Source organism: Aquarana catesbeiana, linkage group LG02, assembly GCF_042186555.1.
Source record: "Aquarana catesbeiana isolate 2022-GZ linkage group LG02, ASM4218655v1, whole genome shotgun sequence".
Lineage (NCBI taxonomy): Eukaryota > Metazoa > Chordata > Amphibia > Anura > Ranidae > Aquarana > Aquarana catesbeiana.
Window position 1 is genome coordinate 84,880,408 of NC_133325.1, and position 20,678 is coordinate 84,901,085.

The window sequence follows — 20,678 nt, forward strand, 5'->3', positions numbered from 1 at the left end:
CCTCTTTTATGTGTTAAACCTTTTATCAAATTGAATCAAAATCTTTCAGTGGGTATGTAGTTTTTTGTACTACCCATTGTTGCAATGAGTTTTAAAATTGTATATAGAGTATTTAACACACTTGGCCCATGCTGTGTTTTAGAAGTGTTTGTCTCAATAACCCCCTTCCCACCCACAATCTGTTTATTAGCACAGCATGATACCCTGGCATTTTTTCACCAGTATGATGTCCTGTGCCAGGATGTGAATAAATATTCCCCCAGTTAAGAACCAGCAGCTGTCACTTCCCTGGATACTGGTTCTCAATCACTGACAGCTGTGGTCTGCAATAAAGATCAGGGACCAATCAGAGTGGTTCCAAATCATGTAATCACTGTTTCATCTAGGACATAGTGATCATATGCAGGCTGGAGGCTTCACTGATAAAAATTAAAATCTTCAGCCTGCAGATAAACACTTCCACAATCCTGTTGCCGTATTGATCTGTGATGCCCTCTGTTTAATATTGTTTCTATTTTTTTTTACAATTTTGTGTATTTGCAAGCCTATAAAAAAAAAAAAAAATAGTAGGATATTTAAAAAAAAAAATCAGGGTCCTAAATAATAACCTTATTTGACCTTTAACAACTTGGCGCCCGCGCTATAGCCGGAAGACGGCTACAGTGCGGGCCTAAAATGCCGGGAGGGCATACATGGATGTACTTCTGTTCTTGCACTGCCCTTGAGACTCAGCTGATCACTGTTTGAGGTAAAGGGCCAATCACAGCAGGCCCTTTACCAGCCAATGACAGCAGATCATGGAAGTAAACAGAAGACGGTTATCTATTTTTTTTTTTCCCCCTCACACTGTCAGCGTGAAGAAAAGAAAAAAGCCGTTAACCAGCTTCTGTTAGAGGGACATTGGTCCCTTTAGTGCCCACCAGTGCTGCTAATCAGTGCCCTTTAGTGCTGCTTATCAGTGCCCACCAGTGCCATCTATCAGTGCCTATCAGTACTGCCAATCCATGCCCACCAGTGCCACCTATCCGTGCCCATCAGTGCTGCCAATCTGTGCTCATAACTGCCTCATCATCAATGTCACTTCTCAGTGCTGCCTATCAGCGCCGCCTACCAGTGTCCATCAATGCCGCCTATCAGTGTCCATCAATGCCACCTATCAGTGCCCATCAGTGCTGCCAATCAGTGCCACCTCTCCATTTCCCCTATCAGTGCCCATCAGTGCTACCTATCAGTGCCCATCAGTGCCACCCATAAGTGCATACTCATCAGTGCCCACCATTGCTGCCTCATCATTGCCACATATCAGTACCCATCAGTGCCACCAGATCAGTGCGCATCAGTGCCACCTCATCAGTGCCCATCAGTGAAGGAGAAAAATTACCTGTTTGCAAAATTTTATAACAAAATTTAAAAAATGTTTTGTTTTGTTTTCAAAAATGTCTGTCTTTTTTTGTTTGTTGAGAAAAAAATTAAAAGATACCACCAAAAGAAAGCTTTATTTATGTGAAAAAAATGATAAAAATGTAATTTAGGTGTGGCAAGGTCCCGCGCAAGCTTCACCTCACTGGCCTGCTCAGACGGCTATCTTAACACACAAGGCTGCTCTGCAAGCATCACCTTCACTGGCTGGGTCCCTGGTTTGATACCCACTGAATACCCACTGATACCCACCCACCGATTCTTCACCATCCCCAGTTGGTCAGAATGCTGCTCCGCTACTTGCTTCAGTTACTCACTGTGGTCCCTTGTAATTAAGCGGATAGTCCCTTACTGGTGACAGCTTCCCCTCTACCTCCGACCACGGCAGGTTCTCTGCCGGCAGAATCGTCACTTTTGGTTGGACTGCAAGCTGCGGTCCCAACCCTGCGCTGCTCTCTTGCTTCTGAATATCCCCTCAAACAGCCTAGCAGCCAGATGTGCCTGGGATAGGCCCAATCTCTGGCCTAGCAGCCCGGGAAATACAACACACGTCTACCCAGATAGCGGCACAGAACACAGATCACCTGACCTCACCCGAATATATAGGCTCTCCCAGCAGGCCAAGGGATCCAAGAAAACCCCTGCCCATTGGCTGAGACACCCCACATACCCATAACCTGACCTTGTGTTGCCCTTCTCATATCTAGTACCACCAAGTACCCGGCCACCTAGTGGTAGAAGAGAAAAGTGCAACAAGGTTAAATACTCCTGGTAAGTAAATTTGTGAGGAGCAACCCTGCCTAAACTCCAGGGTGCTACATAGGTACAGTGTTGCATGACCGCGCAATTGTGTTTCAAAGAGTGAGAGCGCTGAAAGCTGAAAATTGGCCTGGGCAGGAAGGGGGTATAAGTGCCCAGTAAGCAAGTGGTTAAAATATAATATATATATATATAACTATGCAAACATTGTAGGCAGGTGTGAAATAATGCTGTAAGTTAACAATGCTTTTAGAAATAGAAGTGCTTATTTTTTATCAATTAACAAAATAAAATGGAAAGTAAATGAACAGAAGAGAAATCCAAATCATTTGGTGTGACCTCGCTTTTCCTTCAAAGACACAGTTGTATAGTTGAGTCGTATAGCCTTGTTTCCACATCCTATGCATGAAAACACAGGAACTGGGGTACAGAAAATTAGCACAGGTGCTCTGGACTGATGAGTCAAAATGTTAAATATTTGGCTGTAGCAGGAGGCAGTTTGTTCGGTGGAGGTCTGGAGAGCGGTACAATAATGAGTGACTCTGCAGGCAACAGTGAAGCATGGTGGAGGTTCCTTGTAAGTTTGGAGCTGCATGTCTACAAATGGAGTTAGAGATTAGGTCAGGGTCAATGGTGTCCTCAATACTGAGAAATGCAGGCAGATACCTATTCATACCTCACAACTTTTTGAGATGGGATCAAGGGACAGCTATTAGCAAAAGTATGTAGAGATAGGACACCTCTTGCCACACTCCCTTAAAGGAGAATTATACAAAAATGATTGGTTAAACCCACAAGTGCTTTTTTTTAACCACTACTATTCCTTTATATTGGCTTTTGAAATTTACAAATGCAGCAATTTAGAAATTGGATGAAAGGTTTAGCACTGGGAAACACTTTTTAAAAGATAAAAAGTGCATTTTATATACAACTATATAGATCAGACCAAAATGAGGGACAAATGAGGAGGAATGAGGGACAGAGGGACATTGCTCCAAATCAGGGACAGTCCCTCAGAATCAGGGGAAGTTGGAAGCTATGCCTATCCATTGTGCCATACGATCAGGGAGGCATGTGATTGGTCCCAAATTTAGTCTGCAGCAGGACGGTGACCCCAAACATACAGCCAATGTCATTAAAGTAGTAGTAAACCGCAGGCTTTTTTTTTTCTTTTTAAACCTGCAAGGCAATGTCATAATGTGCTGGTATACATCGCATACCAGCACATTATGTGAAACTTACCTTAGAACAAAGCCTTCCAGCAGCACGCTGTAACAGCTGAAGGCCCTTCCATCTTCACCCGGTCATCCTTCTGGGTTCGTGGACTCCGCCTGTGTGAGTGGCATGCGAGCCATCGTTTACATCACAGGACTCTGAAGGAATGGCACGGATATATTGTTCCTTCAGATTGCATGCGCCAGTGACATCACCGACTGCATCTACAGTAAATATCTCCTAAACGATGCACGGTTAGGAGACATTTACAGTACCTATAGGTAAGCCTTATTATAGGCTTACCTATGAGTAAAAATCATGCATGGGAGTTTACTAACACTTTAAGAACTATCTTCAACATAAAGAAGAACAAGGAGTCCTGGAAGTGATGGTTTGGCCCCCACACAGCCCTGATCTCAACTTCATGGAGTCTGTTTGGGATTCCATGTAGAGACAGAAGGATTTGAGGCAGCCTACATCCACAGAAGATCTATGGTTACTTCTCCAAGGTGTTTGTAACAACCTACTTGCAGAGTTCATTCAAAAACGGTGTGCAAGTGTACCTAGCAGGATTGAAGCTGTTATGAAGGCAAAGGTAGGTCACACCAAATATTGATTTGATTTGAATTTCTCTTCTGTTTATTTACTTTACATTCTGTTAATTGATAAAAATCAACTACTAACACTTCTAATTCTGAATGCATTCTCAGTTTACAGCATTTTTTCCCCACACCTGCCTAAAACTTTTGCATAGTACTGTATATATGTAAAATATTAGGTATACAAATTAGCCATAAAGTTATTGTTAAGATTATTGACAGATACTGACACTTCTAAATTTGGCCTGGGCATCCAGACATCAATAACTTGGTCACAAAAGAGTTTAGGTATACCTACACATGTAAGGAATTATATATATAATGTTAAGTAAAGATGTGAATCACAAATCTGACTGTACAGAATTACCAATCTTTTGGCAGGCAAAAAAAGGAAACATACGTTTATTTAAATTGTGTATTTATCTGTTTGGAGTTTCACATTAACATCTTATCCATTGATTGCACCATTTTCCTCTTACTTAAGATCAGGAGTTAAATCCTCAATTTTTCTCGAGCCACTTTTAGTCATTCCCAGTTTTTACAGTTATCAGCTATATTTACCTTTACTTGATTTAAAACCCCTGCTCAAGTCACAAGAGCTGTTAGATCCTCTAGAGTAGGTAATTCAATTATCCCATATCTCCAAACCTGAGCCAACCTCTGGAGGAACGCCTGTTATCTCTCCATGTATATGCTTCTGCCCTTAAGCTAAACCGAGAGATGGACCCCTTTTCATTCCAGTACGGATATATGGACACTCTATCTCTTCTATAATCCTGTTAGTAATAACTTGCTTCAGTGCTAAACTGGAGGTCAAATGTAGTACACTTGGGATTAAGCTAAATTATTTTTATATTAAAAGAAAAAACTATTACATATATCTTTATGAACACACTGAAAATATCTACTTTAAACTATCAGCAGCAGAATTGTACTCTGTGTTAGTCTTTGATAAAATCATACAAAATGGATGAACTGGAACATAAAGCGTAACTCAAATCCCAAAAGGGAGTTAGTTCTGCTTTTACACCCCCTTTCTCCTTCCCAAGCAGAATTGCATGGACATTTTTTAGGTTTTTTTCTATTGCTTTTTTAATGTTTAGCCATGCTTCCTGTCACTATTTTGGCCTAGGTCGGAATAATGTGCAGCTGGTCCTGCAGCCTCCTGGGATACTTACATCACATCTCCCATGAGGTTGTAGGACTGGCACACAGAGCATCCAGATGGCAGGTCTGGTATGTCATTAGCGCTGACTGCCTGCACCCGAGGCAGCAGCCGAAGAGGACCAAGGTGGTGGCGCGAGATTCGCTGTGTGGCATCCGAATAGCGAATCGCAGTAAGACAACATTGGATTGGCTGTGCAGGAGAGTTTGTTCTTTAAAAAGCACTGCAGAACTACAGGTAAGTGGGAAAAACGTGGGGGGTAGGGTGGTGGGGGTTAAGTACAGCTTAAAGCTGTCACCGCTCGGTGCCCCGCCACTATCTTCTCCACAGCCTTGTATGGATTATGAGTTGCATCATCCCCAACACCATTCTTGTTATCTTGTGTTTGCCAGGATTGAGCTGAGCACTTGAATGGGCATGTATTATAGGCAGCGCACACAAAATAAAAAAAAAGGCTAATAGCAATTTATCTTAGTAAAGAAATAAATAAAAGGTCCTGAAATAATTCCTACAAAAGAAACTTTCCTCACCCCGGCAACGGCTGAGGGGGAGAGCCGGCTCCTAAATGGCAGAATCGCAGCGGGCCGGGCAGAAGAGTGCCTCAGTCCGGACGTGGGCCCCGGTACACCATTTACTGATGCAGGCTTGGAAATATCAGTTTGTAAATGGATAGAAAACTCGCTAAAAGACTGAATTGAGAGAGTAATGGTTAATGATTCATACTCTGAATGGTCTAAGGTTATCAGTGGTGTACCCCAAGGTTCAGTGTTGGGACCCTTACATAGTTAGTCAGGTTGAAAAAAGACACAAGGCTATCTAGGTAAAAAAAAAAAAAAAAAAAAACACAATCCCATACACACAATCCTTCACCTACAGTTGATCCAGAGGATCTTTTTAAAATCTTTATAAATGATATAGGGTCTGGGATTAAAAGTACCATTTCAGTTTTTGCAGATGACACCAAGCTATGCAGTGGAATAACGTCCTTACATAATGTCTCCAATTTACAAGCCGACCTCAATTCACTGTCTAATTGGGCGACTATGTGGCAGATGAGGTTTAATGTTGATAAATGTAAAGTTATGCATTTGGGGGCTAAGAATATTCATGCATCATACATACTAGGGGGAGTACAACTGGCGGAATCCATAGTGAAGAACGATCTGGGGGTTTTGGTAGACCATAAGCTCAATAATAGCATGCAATGCCAAGCTGCGTTTCCAAAGCGCGTAAAGTCCTTTCTTGTATTAAGAGAGGTATGGACTCCAGAGAGAGAGATATCATTTTGCCCCTGTACAAATCATTAGTAAGACCTCATCTGAATATGCAGTTCAGTTTTGGGCACCAGTTCACAAAAAGGATATCAGGGAATTGGCGAAAGTGCAGAGAAGGGCAACCAAACTGATAAGAGGCATGGAGGAGCTCAGCTATGAGGAAAGATTAGAGGAACTGAATTTATTCTCTCTTGAGACGAGGAGATTAAGGGGGAATATGATCACAATGTACAAATATATAAGGGGTCCATATAGGGAACTTGGTGTTGGTTTATTCACTTTACATTCAACACAGAGGACAAGGGGGCACGCTTTACTTCTAGAGGAAAGGAGATTTCATCTCCAAATATGGAAAGGTTTCTACACAAAGGTTTCTACAAGAGCTGTGAAAATGTGGAACAGACTCCCTCCTGGTTCTGGCCAGCTCAGTAGATTGCTTTAAGAAAGGCCTGGATTCTTTCCTAAATGAACATAATATAATTGGGTACTGACATTTATAGGTAAAGTTGATCCAGGGAAAATCCGATTGCCTCTCGGGGGATCAGGAAGGAATTTTTTCCCCTGCTGTAGCAAATTGGATCATGCTTTTCTGGGGTTTTTCGCCTTCCTCTGGATCAACTGTGGGTATAGGATTGGGTATATGGGATTGTATGATGTTATTATTTATTTTTATGGTTGAACTAGATGGATTTGTCTTTTTTCAACCTAACTAAATATGTAACTATATATAGTAAGGGTTAAATGCTCATTAATGCCTGGTTCACATAATTGCGAATTGGATGCGATTTTCCCCACATCCAATTTGCATGATATGCAAGTGTGGTTGTCAATGGAGCCGGTTCACACATGTCTGGGGGGGCACGGTTCACATTCCAAAAGGGTCCTGTGCGTGTTTGGGTCTGGTTCAGGTGCAAATTCATGCAGAAATTCAGACCTGCTTCAGACCTGAACCAGTGAATAGGAGCCCACCGGACCCAATGCTGGGAACCGCAGCTGCACATATGTGAACCCGGCCTTAGTCAGGAGGAGATGTAAAGCAGAGCAATACTTACCTTATTTTTCACTGCTGCAGGCTACTTTTCTGTTGGTTCCAGGAAGGACAACTGATCCATTGAAGCTGCTCCTATTCGCTAGTCAAGCAGTTGCTTCCTTGCTAACATCATTAATGCACGTACAATGTATGGTTGTCAAAGGCTTGCCAACATTCTGGGGCTGGAGTGGATAGATGAAGAATGAAGTATTCCTCTACTTTATTCTTTCCCCAGACATAATAAGCAATAAACCCCTACTATACAGGATGGGGGAGAGCACACAAAGTGTATTTTTATTGGACTTGAGTTAGTCAAGAAATGATATAATGTTTATTGTTTAATCTATATGTATATTTCAGATCCCATGAGATTCTTACACACATACTGTACATTGATACTTACTGGTATGTTGTTGGACTGACATTAATACGTCGAGGGTGACTCCCTGATTCAAACTTGCTGGCCAGTGTGACGTTGTTTCCAAAAAGACAATAGCGTGGCATTCTTACTCCAACAACACCAGCAAAGACTGAGCCAGAATGAATTCCTATTCTCATCTGCCAAAAAAGGAAAAGATAAAAATTCTTAAGTCAAAGATTTACATTTGCATTTTTGTTTTAAAGATGACAAAAGCTTTATCCAAAAATCTGACAAAACAGCCGTTCTTGCCACTCTACTAAAAAAAACATTGTGTTTGATTTACTAAAACTGGAGAGTGCAAAATCTGTTGCAGCCCTGCATAGAAACCAATCAGCTTCCAATTTTTTTTTTTCTCAAAACTTAATTGAACAAGTTGAAATTATAATCTGTGCATAAATAAAGTAAGGGGCTACTTTTAAAACGCTCACGCCACAAAAACTACAAATATAAAGTGAAATCACAACATCAATTCTTTTCCACAATTATATAACATGTGCAACTGTGCACAAAAATATATTCCCAACCAAATGCTATTTGTATCACAGTGTCCATATAACTTTCAAAAAGTGTCCATTTTAAACCAATATAACAACAACAAAAAATAAAAAAAAAACAAACAAAATGCAAAACCCCAAAAAGTCTTCTGTGCTGTGATTCTGTAATTCACTAAATCAATTAGTCCCATCCACCGTACCGTTTATACTAATGTGAAAAACTTCTCAACTCTCCAACACAAATGTGCTCCACCATGTGTGGTTTGGTGGTTCACTCACGAGATCCACATGGCCATAAAGATCAGTAAAGAATTAGTGTGTAGAGCCAACTGGAAAGAATGGGATAGATGCTCAAATCAATATAATCTCCTCTCTCACATCCACCGTGTATTCATAAATCCCAGAAAAAACAATAGTAGATTGATTGTGCAGTACGTTTATTAAAGTGACTTCATAAAGATGCCATATCGGTGAAATGCATTGAGGTCGGGTCGCTGCTGAGAGTTCCAGTTTGCTGGTGATGTCATGGAGGAGGAATGCACGCTGAGTCTCTGGAGAAAATGCGGGGCGATATCCCATATACATACAGGCTGATTGAACTGGTGCCGGTCTGGAAACTATTAAATGTAAGTGTAACAAATTGGATACATTTTAATTCGGATTTTAATAAACGTATTGCACGAGCAATCTACTGTTATTTTTGCTGGGATTCATGAATACACGGTGGAAGTGAGAGAGGAGATTTTATTGGTTGGAGCATCTACTGATGGCTTTACTAGTCTTTATGGCAATGCGGATCTGGTGAGAGTACCCCCAAACCACATGTGGTGGAGCAGATTTGTGTTGGAGTTGAGAAGTTTTTTAAATTAGTATACATGGCACGGTGTATGGGACTAACTGATTTATTGAATAACAGAAGCACAGCACAAAAACAATTTTTGGTTTTGCATTTTTTTTTATATATTGGTTTAGAATGGACACTTTTTGAAAGTTATATGGACACTGTGATATAAATAGCATTTGGTTGGGAATATATTTTTTTTTTGCACAATTGTTATATGATTGTGGAGAAGAATGTATGAGCACATCAACTTATATAGTATTTTTTTGTTTTGCACTGTAATTAGTACATCTTTTAAGAGTAATACCGCTTTATTTATGCACATATTTTGTAGTAAAATGTTCACTTAAAGGGGCAGCTGCCATATAACACAGAAAAAAATCTTAAGGTTGGTGCCATTTATATATCTCTAAATTGAAGTTATAATCTGATTGGCTACCATGCACACCAGATTTTGCACTTTCCAGTTTTAGTAAATTAACATAATTGTCTTTCTTGTATTCCTATTAGAGCAGATTCCCCTGACTTCCTGTCCCAGTGACACCAGAGAAAGAAAAATCTCTAATGCAGCGTACACACGAGCTGACTTTTCGTCCGGACTGGTCCGACGGACCGAGTCCGGCGGACAATCCGATCGTGTGTCGGCTTCATCGGACCTTCAGCTGACTTTTCCAGTCGAAAATCTGACGGACATTAGATTTGAAACATGCTTCAAATCTTTCCAACGGACTCGAGTCCAGTCGAAAATTCAGCTCGTCTGTATGCTAGTCTGACGGACGAAAACCCACGCTAGGGCAGCTATTGGCTACTGGCTATCAACTTCCTTATTTTAGTCCGGTCGTACGTCTTCACATATGCATCCGTCGGACTTTGGTGTGATCGTGTGTAGGCAAGTCTGTTCCTTCAAAAGACCGTCGGAAGTCCGTCAAAAGTCCAACGAAAGTCCGCCAGAATGGCCGTCAGACTTTTGTTACCGAAAAGTCCGCAAGTGTGTACGCGGCCTTAGGCTGTATTTAAATATTATGCTGTTTAGTAGACATGTGCACAGCCAAAAAAATTCGTTCATTTTCGTTTTCGTTTCATTAGTTTATTATTTTTTTCGTTTTTCGGGTCATTCGTTATGATTGCGATTCGTAAATTCGTAAATTCGTAAATGCGTTCATTCGTACATTCGAACATTCGTAATTCGAACATTCGTAATTCGAACATTCGTAATTCGAACATTCGTAATTCGAACATTCGTTCATTCGTACATTCGTACATTTTTACATTTGTACATTTGTACATTCGTAAATTCGTACATTCGTAAAATCGTACATTTGTAAATTCGAAAATTCGGAAATTTGTAAATTCGAAGTTTGAAAAACCAAAAACCCACGAAAATTCAAAAATCTGAAATAGTAACTAACTATTAAATTATAGGTATTGTAATTTCCTTTCAAACTTGACTGTCAGTGAACGTAACAAATACAAATTTATCCGAAGTTACGAATTATCCAAAATTAAGGCTGCATTTAAACAAATGGAACGGAACAAATTAATAATAAATAATAATAATAAAACATTGTTATTATTATTATTGTTATTTATTATTATTAATTCATTACGTTCCATTCCGTTTTTTCGGATCATTCATAACTTCGGATAAATTTGTATGTGTTACGTTCACTAACAGCCAAATTTAAAAGGAAATTACAATACCTATAAATTCAAAGTTACTAGTAATTACTAATAGTTAAGTTATTATTAGTTAACTATTATTTCAGATTTCCGAATTTTCGAATTTACAAATTTACGAATTCACTAATTTACTAATGTACGAATGCACGAATGTACGAATGTAAATTGCGAATGTACGAATGTTCGAATGTACGAATGTACGAATGTAAATTGCGAATGTACGAATGTTCGAATGTACGAATGTACGAATGTAAATTGCGAATGTACGAATGTTCGAATGCCCGAATTTACGAATGTCCAATTTTATCGAATTTACGAATATTCGGAAAAAATTTGTTAAACGGGTTTTCGTTAATTCGGATATTCCCGAATTAAAGAATTTGTCGAAATTCGTTAAAAAACGAATTCGTAACGAAACGAATTGCACATGCCTACTGTTTAGGCACAATACAAAGATAATGAAAAACTATTGCCAAAATGTTATATTGAATTATTGAATGCAGTATGTGGTCAGCTTTATATGCAGAGCTAGTTTCAGGTTTACAAAACTTTAACCCTTTTGTGCCGACCGCCTCCTGGCTCTTTAAGAGGTGGAGGTGGGCATTCAAATCATGTGCCAGCCAATCACAGCAGTCACATAATCGTAAAGCTCCCGATCGCAAGGATGCATCGGGAGCTTACTGATCCCCGCTGGCTACCATGCAGGGTGTGTGCTCTCAGCAAGGTAAGTTGTTTTAACAGGGCCGCATATATGTGGCCATTCTGCATTAAGACCCACCCGTCGAGTGGCTGCATATGTGTGTACGGCCGTCGTCAAGAGGTTAAAGAACCTTCTGAAACCTCTTGACATCCTCTGCACCCGTTTCCCCCTTCAGTTCTCTTGCTGACTTTGGCTGCAAATGTATAGCATGGGGGGGGAGCAGCCAAAACATTCCTCTCCTGTCACCTCCTCATCCCCGGTGGATGTTACTTCTGGAGCGGCCGTCTCTCCTCCGCACACTCCGATGCACTTGCACACAGAGGAAGTAAGCTGAAATCCCAGCACCAGACAAGGTTATTCACTGGACAATGGTGATCGCTGCTCCCTGTAGCTGAAGTCAACCTAAAGCCCTAATTACCACTTGTAATCGCCGCCAGCATGGAGCCTGGGGTGGAGGTGTCAATGTGGAAAGTCTGCAGGAGTGTACCGGAGGAAGAGAGGGAATGTCCACTAGGGGGAACATGCAGGGGCTACAAGCCTAAATGGAGAAGTTCAGGCATGGGGTGGAGTGGTAGCTGAGGGACGTGCTGCACCTGGCGGCACCCCTCTCCCCATCCGTCACCATCCTGCAGTGCGAGAACCGGAGGCTGCGGGAGTAGGTGGACAAACTCAGCTTCCAGGTGGAACTGTGGAAGTACTGAGCCAGCCGGCAGGACTGAGCAGGGACAAACAGACCAGGTGCTCCAGCCAAGCGCTGCTCACTGTGTCCAGCAAGGCAGCTCAGGTCAGTTCAATGAGGGGTAACACTCATCACAGGGTGGTATAGAGGTGTAGAAGTTTTATTTTATTTTTTTTGGGGGGGGTTGCAAGTAGCTTGTCTTTCCTAAGGCACAGGATAGCTTAGCACCGGCCCTGCCTCTACACACCGCAGACTACACTTATGCACATACACTATATTATCAAAAGTATTAGGATGCCTGCTTTTACACGCACATGAACTTATATGGCATCCCGGTCTTAGTCCATAGGGGTTCAACATTGAGTTGGCCCACCCTTTGCAGCTATAACAGTTTCAACTCTTCTGGGAAGGCTGCCCACAAGGTTTAGGAGTGTGTCTATGGGAATGTTTGACCATTCTTCCAGAAACGCAATTGTGAGGTCAGGCACTAACTGGCTCACAGTCTCTGCTCTAATTCATCCCAAAGGTGTTCTATCGGGTTGAGGTCAGAACTCTGTGCAGGCCAGTAAGGTTCTTCAACCCCAAACCTGCTCTTCCATGTTTTTATGGACCTTGCTTTGTGCACTGGTGCACAGTCATGTTGGAACAGGAAAGGGCCACCCCCAAACTGTTCCCACAAAGTTGGGAGCATGAAATTGCCCAAAATGTGTTGGTATGCTGATGCCTTAAGAGTTCCCTTCACTGGAACTAAGGGGCCAAGCTCAACCTCTGAAAAACAAACCCCACACCATAATCCTCCCTCCACCAAATGATTTGGACCAGTGCACAAAGCAACATCGTCCAACACCAGTGCCTGACCTCATAAATGCGCTTCCGGAAGAACGGTCATACATTCCCATAGACACACTCCTAAACCTTGTGGACAGCATTCCCAGAAGAGTTGAAGCTGCTATAGCTGCAAAGGGTGGGCCAACTCAATATTGAACCCTATGGACTAAGACTGGGATGCCATTAAAGTTCATGTATGTGTAAAGGCAGGCATCCTAATACTTTTGACAATATAGTGTATGTTACCGCAATGCAAATACATAAGCTTGGCCTTTTATATATTCCTTTATGAATTCAGCTGAACAATTTACAGCAACAAATACATCAACTATTAATTTAAACATACATCAGGACTAGTCTTTTTATTCTTTGCCATGATCTTGAGAATATTCAGCAAACAGATCTCAGATGGGAGGAGGTAAAGTTTTGCCTAGGGAGTGTTTTGGTGCATGAATGGGGGCCTTGGGGGAGGGTCTGTTTTGAGCAGGTTTCAACCCTGCCACTAGGACTTGAAGTCAGCTATATGTCCCAGTCACACCACCCAAAATCTTTGGGTTAGATCTCCTAAAACAAGACCGTTCATGCAGGTTCATAAATGTTCCAATTGTTAGGCCTCTGTAGAGCTATCACTAGCCAACACAGCAATGTTTTAAATTCTGATTTAACAGATGAAAGCAATTTTGACATTATATAAGAAAAAAATGCATGTACTCACATTTAGTTACCTGACAAGAATAGGACATTAAAATGTAAGAGAGTTGCTAAGTAACACTGTGTTTTCAAGGTGACATTTAAAACTTTTTTCTCTGAATTCAAATAAAACATCTGCCATTTGTTAGACAAGATGCTTTTTTCTTCAGAATGTGATGAGACCAATAATGTGCGGGCTTTTGCATAAAGGGAGAAAGAATTATGCAAGATTCTTTCTGTTAATGATACAATGGCAGTCCCTTCAGCAGACGTTCATGCCAACATTTTCATTTATAGAAAATGTCACTGGCACATCGCCAACAAGGACAGGAAAAGAATTATTACTAATCAGGAAAAAAAAGAAATTAAATAGCAATCCTTATACTGTATTTACAAAATGTTTGTACTAAAATAAGCCGCATAGTCCACTGAATAGTGGAAGCATTTAGTTAACACTAAAATCAGCAAGTTAGGCAAAAAGGCAACTCTTGACAAACAGCAACAACTAACTGTAGGAAGCCCGCTGTGACTCCTTGTGGCTTCACAGCTGGCTTCCCACTGCGCATATGCAAGCTGCGCTGAACCCTGTGATTGGTCCTGCAGCCTCCTGGGACGTGTGATGTGTCCGAGAAAGTTGCGGGAAGGGTAGCTGAACTTCCACTCGGATCACCTAGGTGATACAAGCAGAAGTAGGAGTGGGTACCTGTGAAAACTAGGTACCCGCTCCCTCCCAAAAAAAAAAAAAAATGTGGCAACAGTTGAAGACGAGAAGGGGGAGGAGGAGGAAGAATTGAACTTTCCCTTTTGGGTGAAGTTCCGCTTTAATGATGAAACTTACTAAGCTTTATTTTTAATTTTGGATAGCCTGGGGAAGGTTTATAGTCTAAATGTATGTTTTAATGATGAGCTTTCTCCTGACTTCCTGTCCCGTTGAGGGGAAAATGAGGGGAAAAGTTCCTTGATGTGGACAGTTAACAATAAAAAAAAAAAAGGGATGGAGGCTCTTTATCTTCCACTCCACTTAATAAAAGTTTTTTGTAGTTTTGTTGTTTTTTGCTGTCTGTTCTGTATGGGGAGATTCCCCTTTTCTTCTTGTGCAGTGCTTACAGATAAGAAGGCAAAATAATTCCAGTCGGGTCCCAGACAGCAGTAAAAGCCTGGAAGAGTTTCTACATTTTTTTACTATATCAGAAACCAGCAAATATGTTTTGGCTGAAGTTAAAGCTTAGTTTGTTCATCAACTCCATATTTACCATGAAGAAATCAGGTCTGTACCTCTGGCAGCAGGTGTAAGGGGAAGTAGTGTCTCACTGACCTTTTCAGCTGCAGGCATTATGGAGCAATTCATCCTCAAAGTTTACAGCAAGCACACTGAAGATATCCAAGTCATTCTCTTAGTAGCTCAGTTCACCCTGACCCAGCAGTCTTCCTGTGTAAACACAGAGTAGGAGTTCTAGGAGGGGGGGGGGGGGCAGGGAAAGCTGAGCTGCAGACAGAACAGCTTCAATGCTTGTGCTGTAGACTTGGCAGTCCCATTCACACTTTTGCTTTGCATTATCAGCCCCCTCCCTCCATTTGAGTGGGCTGTGTAGTGATACCATACTGCTCTGGGGAGGTGATCAGGATTTTTTCACTATGATTGCTTATTACAGTGATGATCTGATTACTGTTATAAGCAATCATTTTTATAAACGGCATTCATTCATGTGCCATTGTGTACTATTGTGATAGCTGTGATTGGCTACGGCTATCACATGGTACACGTCCTCTGTGATTGGCCCCTTTACCAATCACAGAGATCAAAATAGTACACAATGAATGAATGCTATTGTGTACTGTTGACATGTGATCGCTGTGATTAGTCACAGCGATCACATGGTACCAGGAACAAGCAAGTACAACAATCTGTCTCCTGCTGTGTCCAGTGGACATAGCAGGTGAAAGATCGCGCCACCATGCAACCTCTAGGGAGCGGACGAGGTGCGCTGCTACAGGACATCATATGACGTCCACCCAGGATTAGAAAGCTCCTGCCTGGCTGTCATTTTAAATTAGACCAGACGGGAAGTGGTTAAAGAAGAACTATGGACTCCCATTAAAAAAAATGCTGTAGCATTTAATCATACGTGCATCTACACTTACAGTTTTTTTTCTAAGTTCTCTTACAAAGTCCCATAAATAGTTGTTGATCCTGCAAGTGAAGTGCACCTAATGCAGTCTCCTGTGAGGGTGTGGCACCAATGCTGTCCTTCTACTGAATTCAGAGCAGAGTTGTCACCCTCATGTAGGCTGTGTCTGCTTGTACTACAGTGGGAGGAGAAGATTATGGAGGGGGGGTGTGGCTATTAGTACTGTCACAGCTGATTCCTAAGTCTATAGCTTGTCAATCAGCACCTGGCCACACCTAGTCCTGCCCACTGATTTCTGGATTGATAGCACTGCCTCTATTGCTGAAACCCCCCACTGTGAGCTGCAGTGTCTGGGAGGGTGAGCAGGTGACACACAAATGAAGGGTGATTTAAATCAGTCAGGGAAGTTATACATTTTTTCCCTATTTTATGGGGCTTGTGTACCACAGAGTAAATGAACTGGGTACTTGATGAGATTGTTATACAGGAGCCTTCAGTTGTACTTTAATTTCCAGTACAGACTTCACCTACTTTACCCTAAGAAACTAATAGTCACACTTTATTAAAAGCGGATGCAGTTAAATTGATGGATTAAAACAATATTTAATACCCCCTAATTGAGCGCCATCGTTTGCAAAGGAATTCTGCAAACCAATGGACTATCTGTCTACTGTGTAGATCACTGCAGGCTGACGTTTAATGACCTCCCTGAATTATTTATTTAACTATGAAAAATGTTTAAATTATTAACTTAGAGAAGTAAAATCAGTGAAGTGTAATTCAGCCTAATAATAGCACTGCACAGTAATGTACATCAGATGCATATTTCATGGGGGGGGGGGGGGGGGGTCAGAGATGTAAGATTATGTAAGACATACTGACTTTTTAAAGAAGTCATTACATTCAATATGGCTGTACAGCAAGCCCTCTGCTGTATTGAAATTAACATAAAATTATAAGCTCTTTAGATCCAAAACATTTATGGGGGTCCATGTCTGTAACAGCCATATTATCCCTGCGACAATTCTCGGCATGGCAACTATGACCGTAACCTCCAAGGTAGAGGGACCCCATACCTTAACAAACCCAATAACATTTTCAATTTAAATCAGCTAAATACACTCCAGCCACATAAGAAAAAAAGTGTGGAAATAATTGAATTTCTTTTTATTTTTTTAAACAGCCACAGCACCAGAAATGCCTGTCCCCTGCTAGCATGCTGAGGGACCCTTGCTATTTGTATTAAAGCGGTGGTCTCTCTGCAGAGGTCAGACACAACTCTGCTGAGTCAGAGTCACTGCAGGGAGCATAAGGTTTGCTGATTGTAGAGCTATAGTTCTGACTAAGCATGGGGTGTTAGATATCTGCAGAGAGACCACTGGTTCTACATAAAGAGCAAATTCCTTCTCTGCAGCACAGATCACGCATCGCTTAGAGACAAAAACAGCCTGGTGGACAGTGGAAACAAGGCGGAAGTGGGTGTCCACTAATGGTTTATTGATCACTATGAAAAGTCCTATAGCCACAAGCTCCTCCCACAGTATCTCACCCTCCAGCAGACTAAATTTTAGAGTCCATTAGTGAATGATGTTATGGTGACTGTACCATCTAATATCACCATTATACACCATTATCCCAGCCCTAATTAAAGAGGAGCTCCAGGCTGGAAAAAAAAAACAAAAGTCAGAAGCTACAAATACTGTAGCTGCTAACTTTTAAAATGGGGACACTTACCTGTCCAGGGATCCCGCGGTGTTGGCACACCGAGCCAATTCGTCAATCGGCTTTGGGTGCAGGCACTGGCATCGTAAGTAAGGGAAACCAGCAGTGAAGCCTTTCTGAATGGTCCCGCCAACTTCTGGGACCTGTATGTGTCCCAACAACTACTGGGACCTGTATGTGTCCCAGAAGGCAGCGGGGGGAAGGAGGAGGGGCCGAAAATGCACGTAGATCACCGATAGACATGTGCACTGCCGAAAAATTTGTTTGATTTTGTTTTATTCATTTTTTTTTCTTTTTTCGGGTCATTCGTTATTATCGAAATTCGTAAATTCGAAAATCCGATCATTCGGAAATTCAAAAATCCATCAATTCCAAAACTCAGAAATTCGAAAGTCCGAAAATTAAAAAATCTAAAAATAAGAAAGGAAATTTGAAAGAACGAAAATCCAAAAATTTGAAATAATAACTAATGGATTAACTAACTAATAATAACTAACTATTAAATTATAGGTATTGGAATTTCCTTTCAAATTTGTCTCTTAAAGAAAGTAACTAATTTATCCGAAGTTACGAATTATCCGAAATAACGAATGCCGAATCTAAACAAATGGAACGGAATTAATTAATAATAATAATAATAATAAAAAGTTTTTATTATTATTGTTATTTATTATTAATAATTTTTGATCTTATTATCGGGTTTTCAAATTTCCGAATATTCGAGTTTACAAATTTACGAATATTGAAATTTACGAGTTTTCAAATATTCAAATTTACGAATATTTGGAAAAATTTGTTAAATGGGTTTTCGTTAATTCGAATATTTCAGAATTAACGAATTTGTCAAAATTCTTTAAAAAACGAATTTGGAAGGAAACTAATTGCACATATCTAATCGCTGATCTTACCCTGAAGTGGGAGTGGGTACCTGTCAAAACGTGTGAATAAGCAGAGCTTCCCCTTTTGTGTGGACTTCTACTTTAAACTGCCAGTGCAGAATGCATGAGTATGCTTTCTTATGAATATCACTTCAGGGGAAGGGGCAGATGTGAGATTGGATATATAGTCAGACTCTTGCTCATGGCAGCAGGGCTCTGTTAGACATATTGGAGGAGAGTAAGAGGTGGCTATATGACTGTATGGGATGGGGATGTGGCTGATGGTAGCGGTGCTGTAGGGCAGGGGCATGGATGTGCCCAGTGTAGTTTCCCCTATTTTGCCACAAGATGGCACCAGAGTCTATAGTCTACAGATCACTGGGATTGATAGGCTGTGTAAGTGTCTTAGGAGCCACTAAAGGTCCCCACAGGTAGGATGCCAGTGATATGCAGGGGACACTTAAAGGTTTTTCTAACCCTGCACTGGCCAGCATTAGGGGCACCCTGGGTAGGAGGTTAGCATTAACAGTAAATAGTTTTTTTCAGGGAAACCACTTGCGTTGATGGAAAGTGCTACTCCTCATATACTCTCAAATTTTAAATTTTCTTTTTGTAAATGAAGATGTGTAATGGTCACCTGAGATCAGGATGACTGAAGTTGACACTGGCAAATTGTTTAGGTAAAAGGTTAAAAGATGTTCTGCTTCGGGACTCATCCTTCTCCTAACCTCTATCTCCTGGTAATAAGCCTGTGCAAGTGTGGGCTACTGTGGGGACCCATGTCTATAAGGCTTGTTGCAGGAATGGAGAACATGGGACTAAGGGGTAAGCTCACACTAAGAGGTGAGGGTTAGAGACTTCCATAGTCAAAGGGTACCCCTGGGAATTCTTGGACAGGAGTATCTCAGTATGCTTAGGGCAACTACTCTCATGTCCAGGGAAGAGTACACATATATAGTATATGCCAATACCTGTAAAAGACAGCAGTGTGTGTGTGTAGGGTGGGGGGAAAGGCGTGGGAATGTACACTTTGGGTGATGGAGGAGCTTGATGCAGCGCTATGGGGGGAGGGCATTAATTTTATTATAGGACATAGAAGTAGATGTGCCTCCTGCCCCCCATGTGATACTGTCAGAAACCATGAATCAGACCGAGACAGAAGTACAGTTAAATCACACGTGTTTAATAATAAAAGTAAATAGAACAAACATAGTCAAAACATAGCCAAAGCTCGGTAACTGCAAAGGATAGCCAGACAAGCCATAAAGTCAGGAAGACAGAGATCAGCGTAGTGGAACAGCAAGCAGGATCTGGAGCCAGAAGGAATGTGAGCCAAGCAAGTCTTTAACAGGAGCGCAGGAGGTAGTCTCTGTGATGTTGACCAATGCGAAGGCAGAGATCACCTGGCTGGACGGCTTAAGTAGGCAGGACTGACGGGTAGGATATCATCAACAGGTGCGTCACTGTGGAGAGATAGGAGCTGGAGCGAAGAATATGGAAAGGCCCAATAAACCGAGGTGTGAACTTTAGAGAGGGAACACAAAGTCGGAGGTTGCGAGATGACAGCCAGACCCTGTCCCCAACCTGGTAGGAAGGTGATACACAGAGGAGAAAGCAAGCTGAATTCCCAACTGTGCACAAAAGGCTTGCCAGAACCGGGACACAAACTGACTACCCCTGTCTGAGACAATCACCTTGGGTAGCCCATGTAAGCGAAAGATCTCCCAAGCAAAAATGGAAGCCAGTTCCTTAGAAGTGGGCAACTTCTTAAGTGGAATACAATGACACATCTTTGAGAACCGCTCAACCACCATAAGGATAACTGTGTTGTCCTGGGAGATGGGTAACTCCACAATGAAATCCATAGACAGGTGGGTAGAGGGCCTCTCTCCATTCGGTATGGGTTGTAGGAGGCCCACTGGAAGGTGTTATTGAGTCTTACTCTGAGCACACACGGAACAGGCAGCTACGAAGGCGGTTACATCAGCACGTAGACTAGGCCAACATAATTGTTGGGAAATGGCCCAAAAGAGTTCATTCTTCCCAGGGTGGCCAGCAGCCTTGGTAAATCTGGAGCATGTAACATGTATTTTCAAATCTTGTGACGTGCTAATGGTGTATCACACCCACGTGAAGAATCAAAAATAGTGGCGCT

The 20,678-nt window shown here is 41.6% G+C and overlaps 1 protein-coding gene across 1 annotated transcript in view; it reads right to left on the reverse strand.

Annotated features, from left to right (window-relative positions):
- GUCY1A2 (guanylate cyclase 1 soluble subunit alpha 2) overlaps positions 1–20,678 on the reverse strand; it is a 379,388-nt gene that overhangs the window by 47,561 nt on the left and 311,149 nt on the right. Inside the window, exon 7 of the mRNA XM_073613127.1 lies at positions 7,865–8,019. Within this exon, the coding sequence (XP_073469228.1) occupies positions 7,865–8,019 (155 nt within the window). The remainder of the gene's footprint in view (positions 1–7,864; positions 8,020–20,678) is intronic.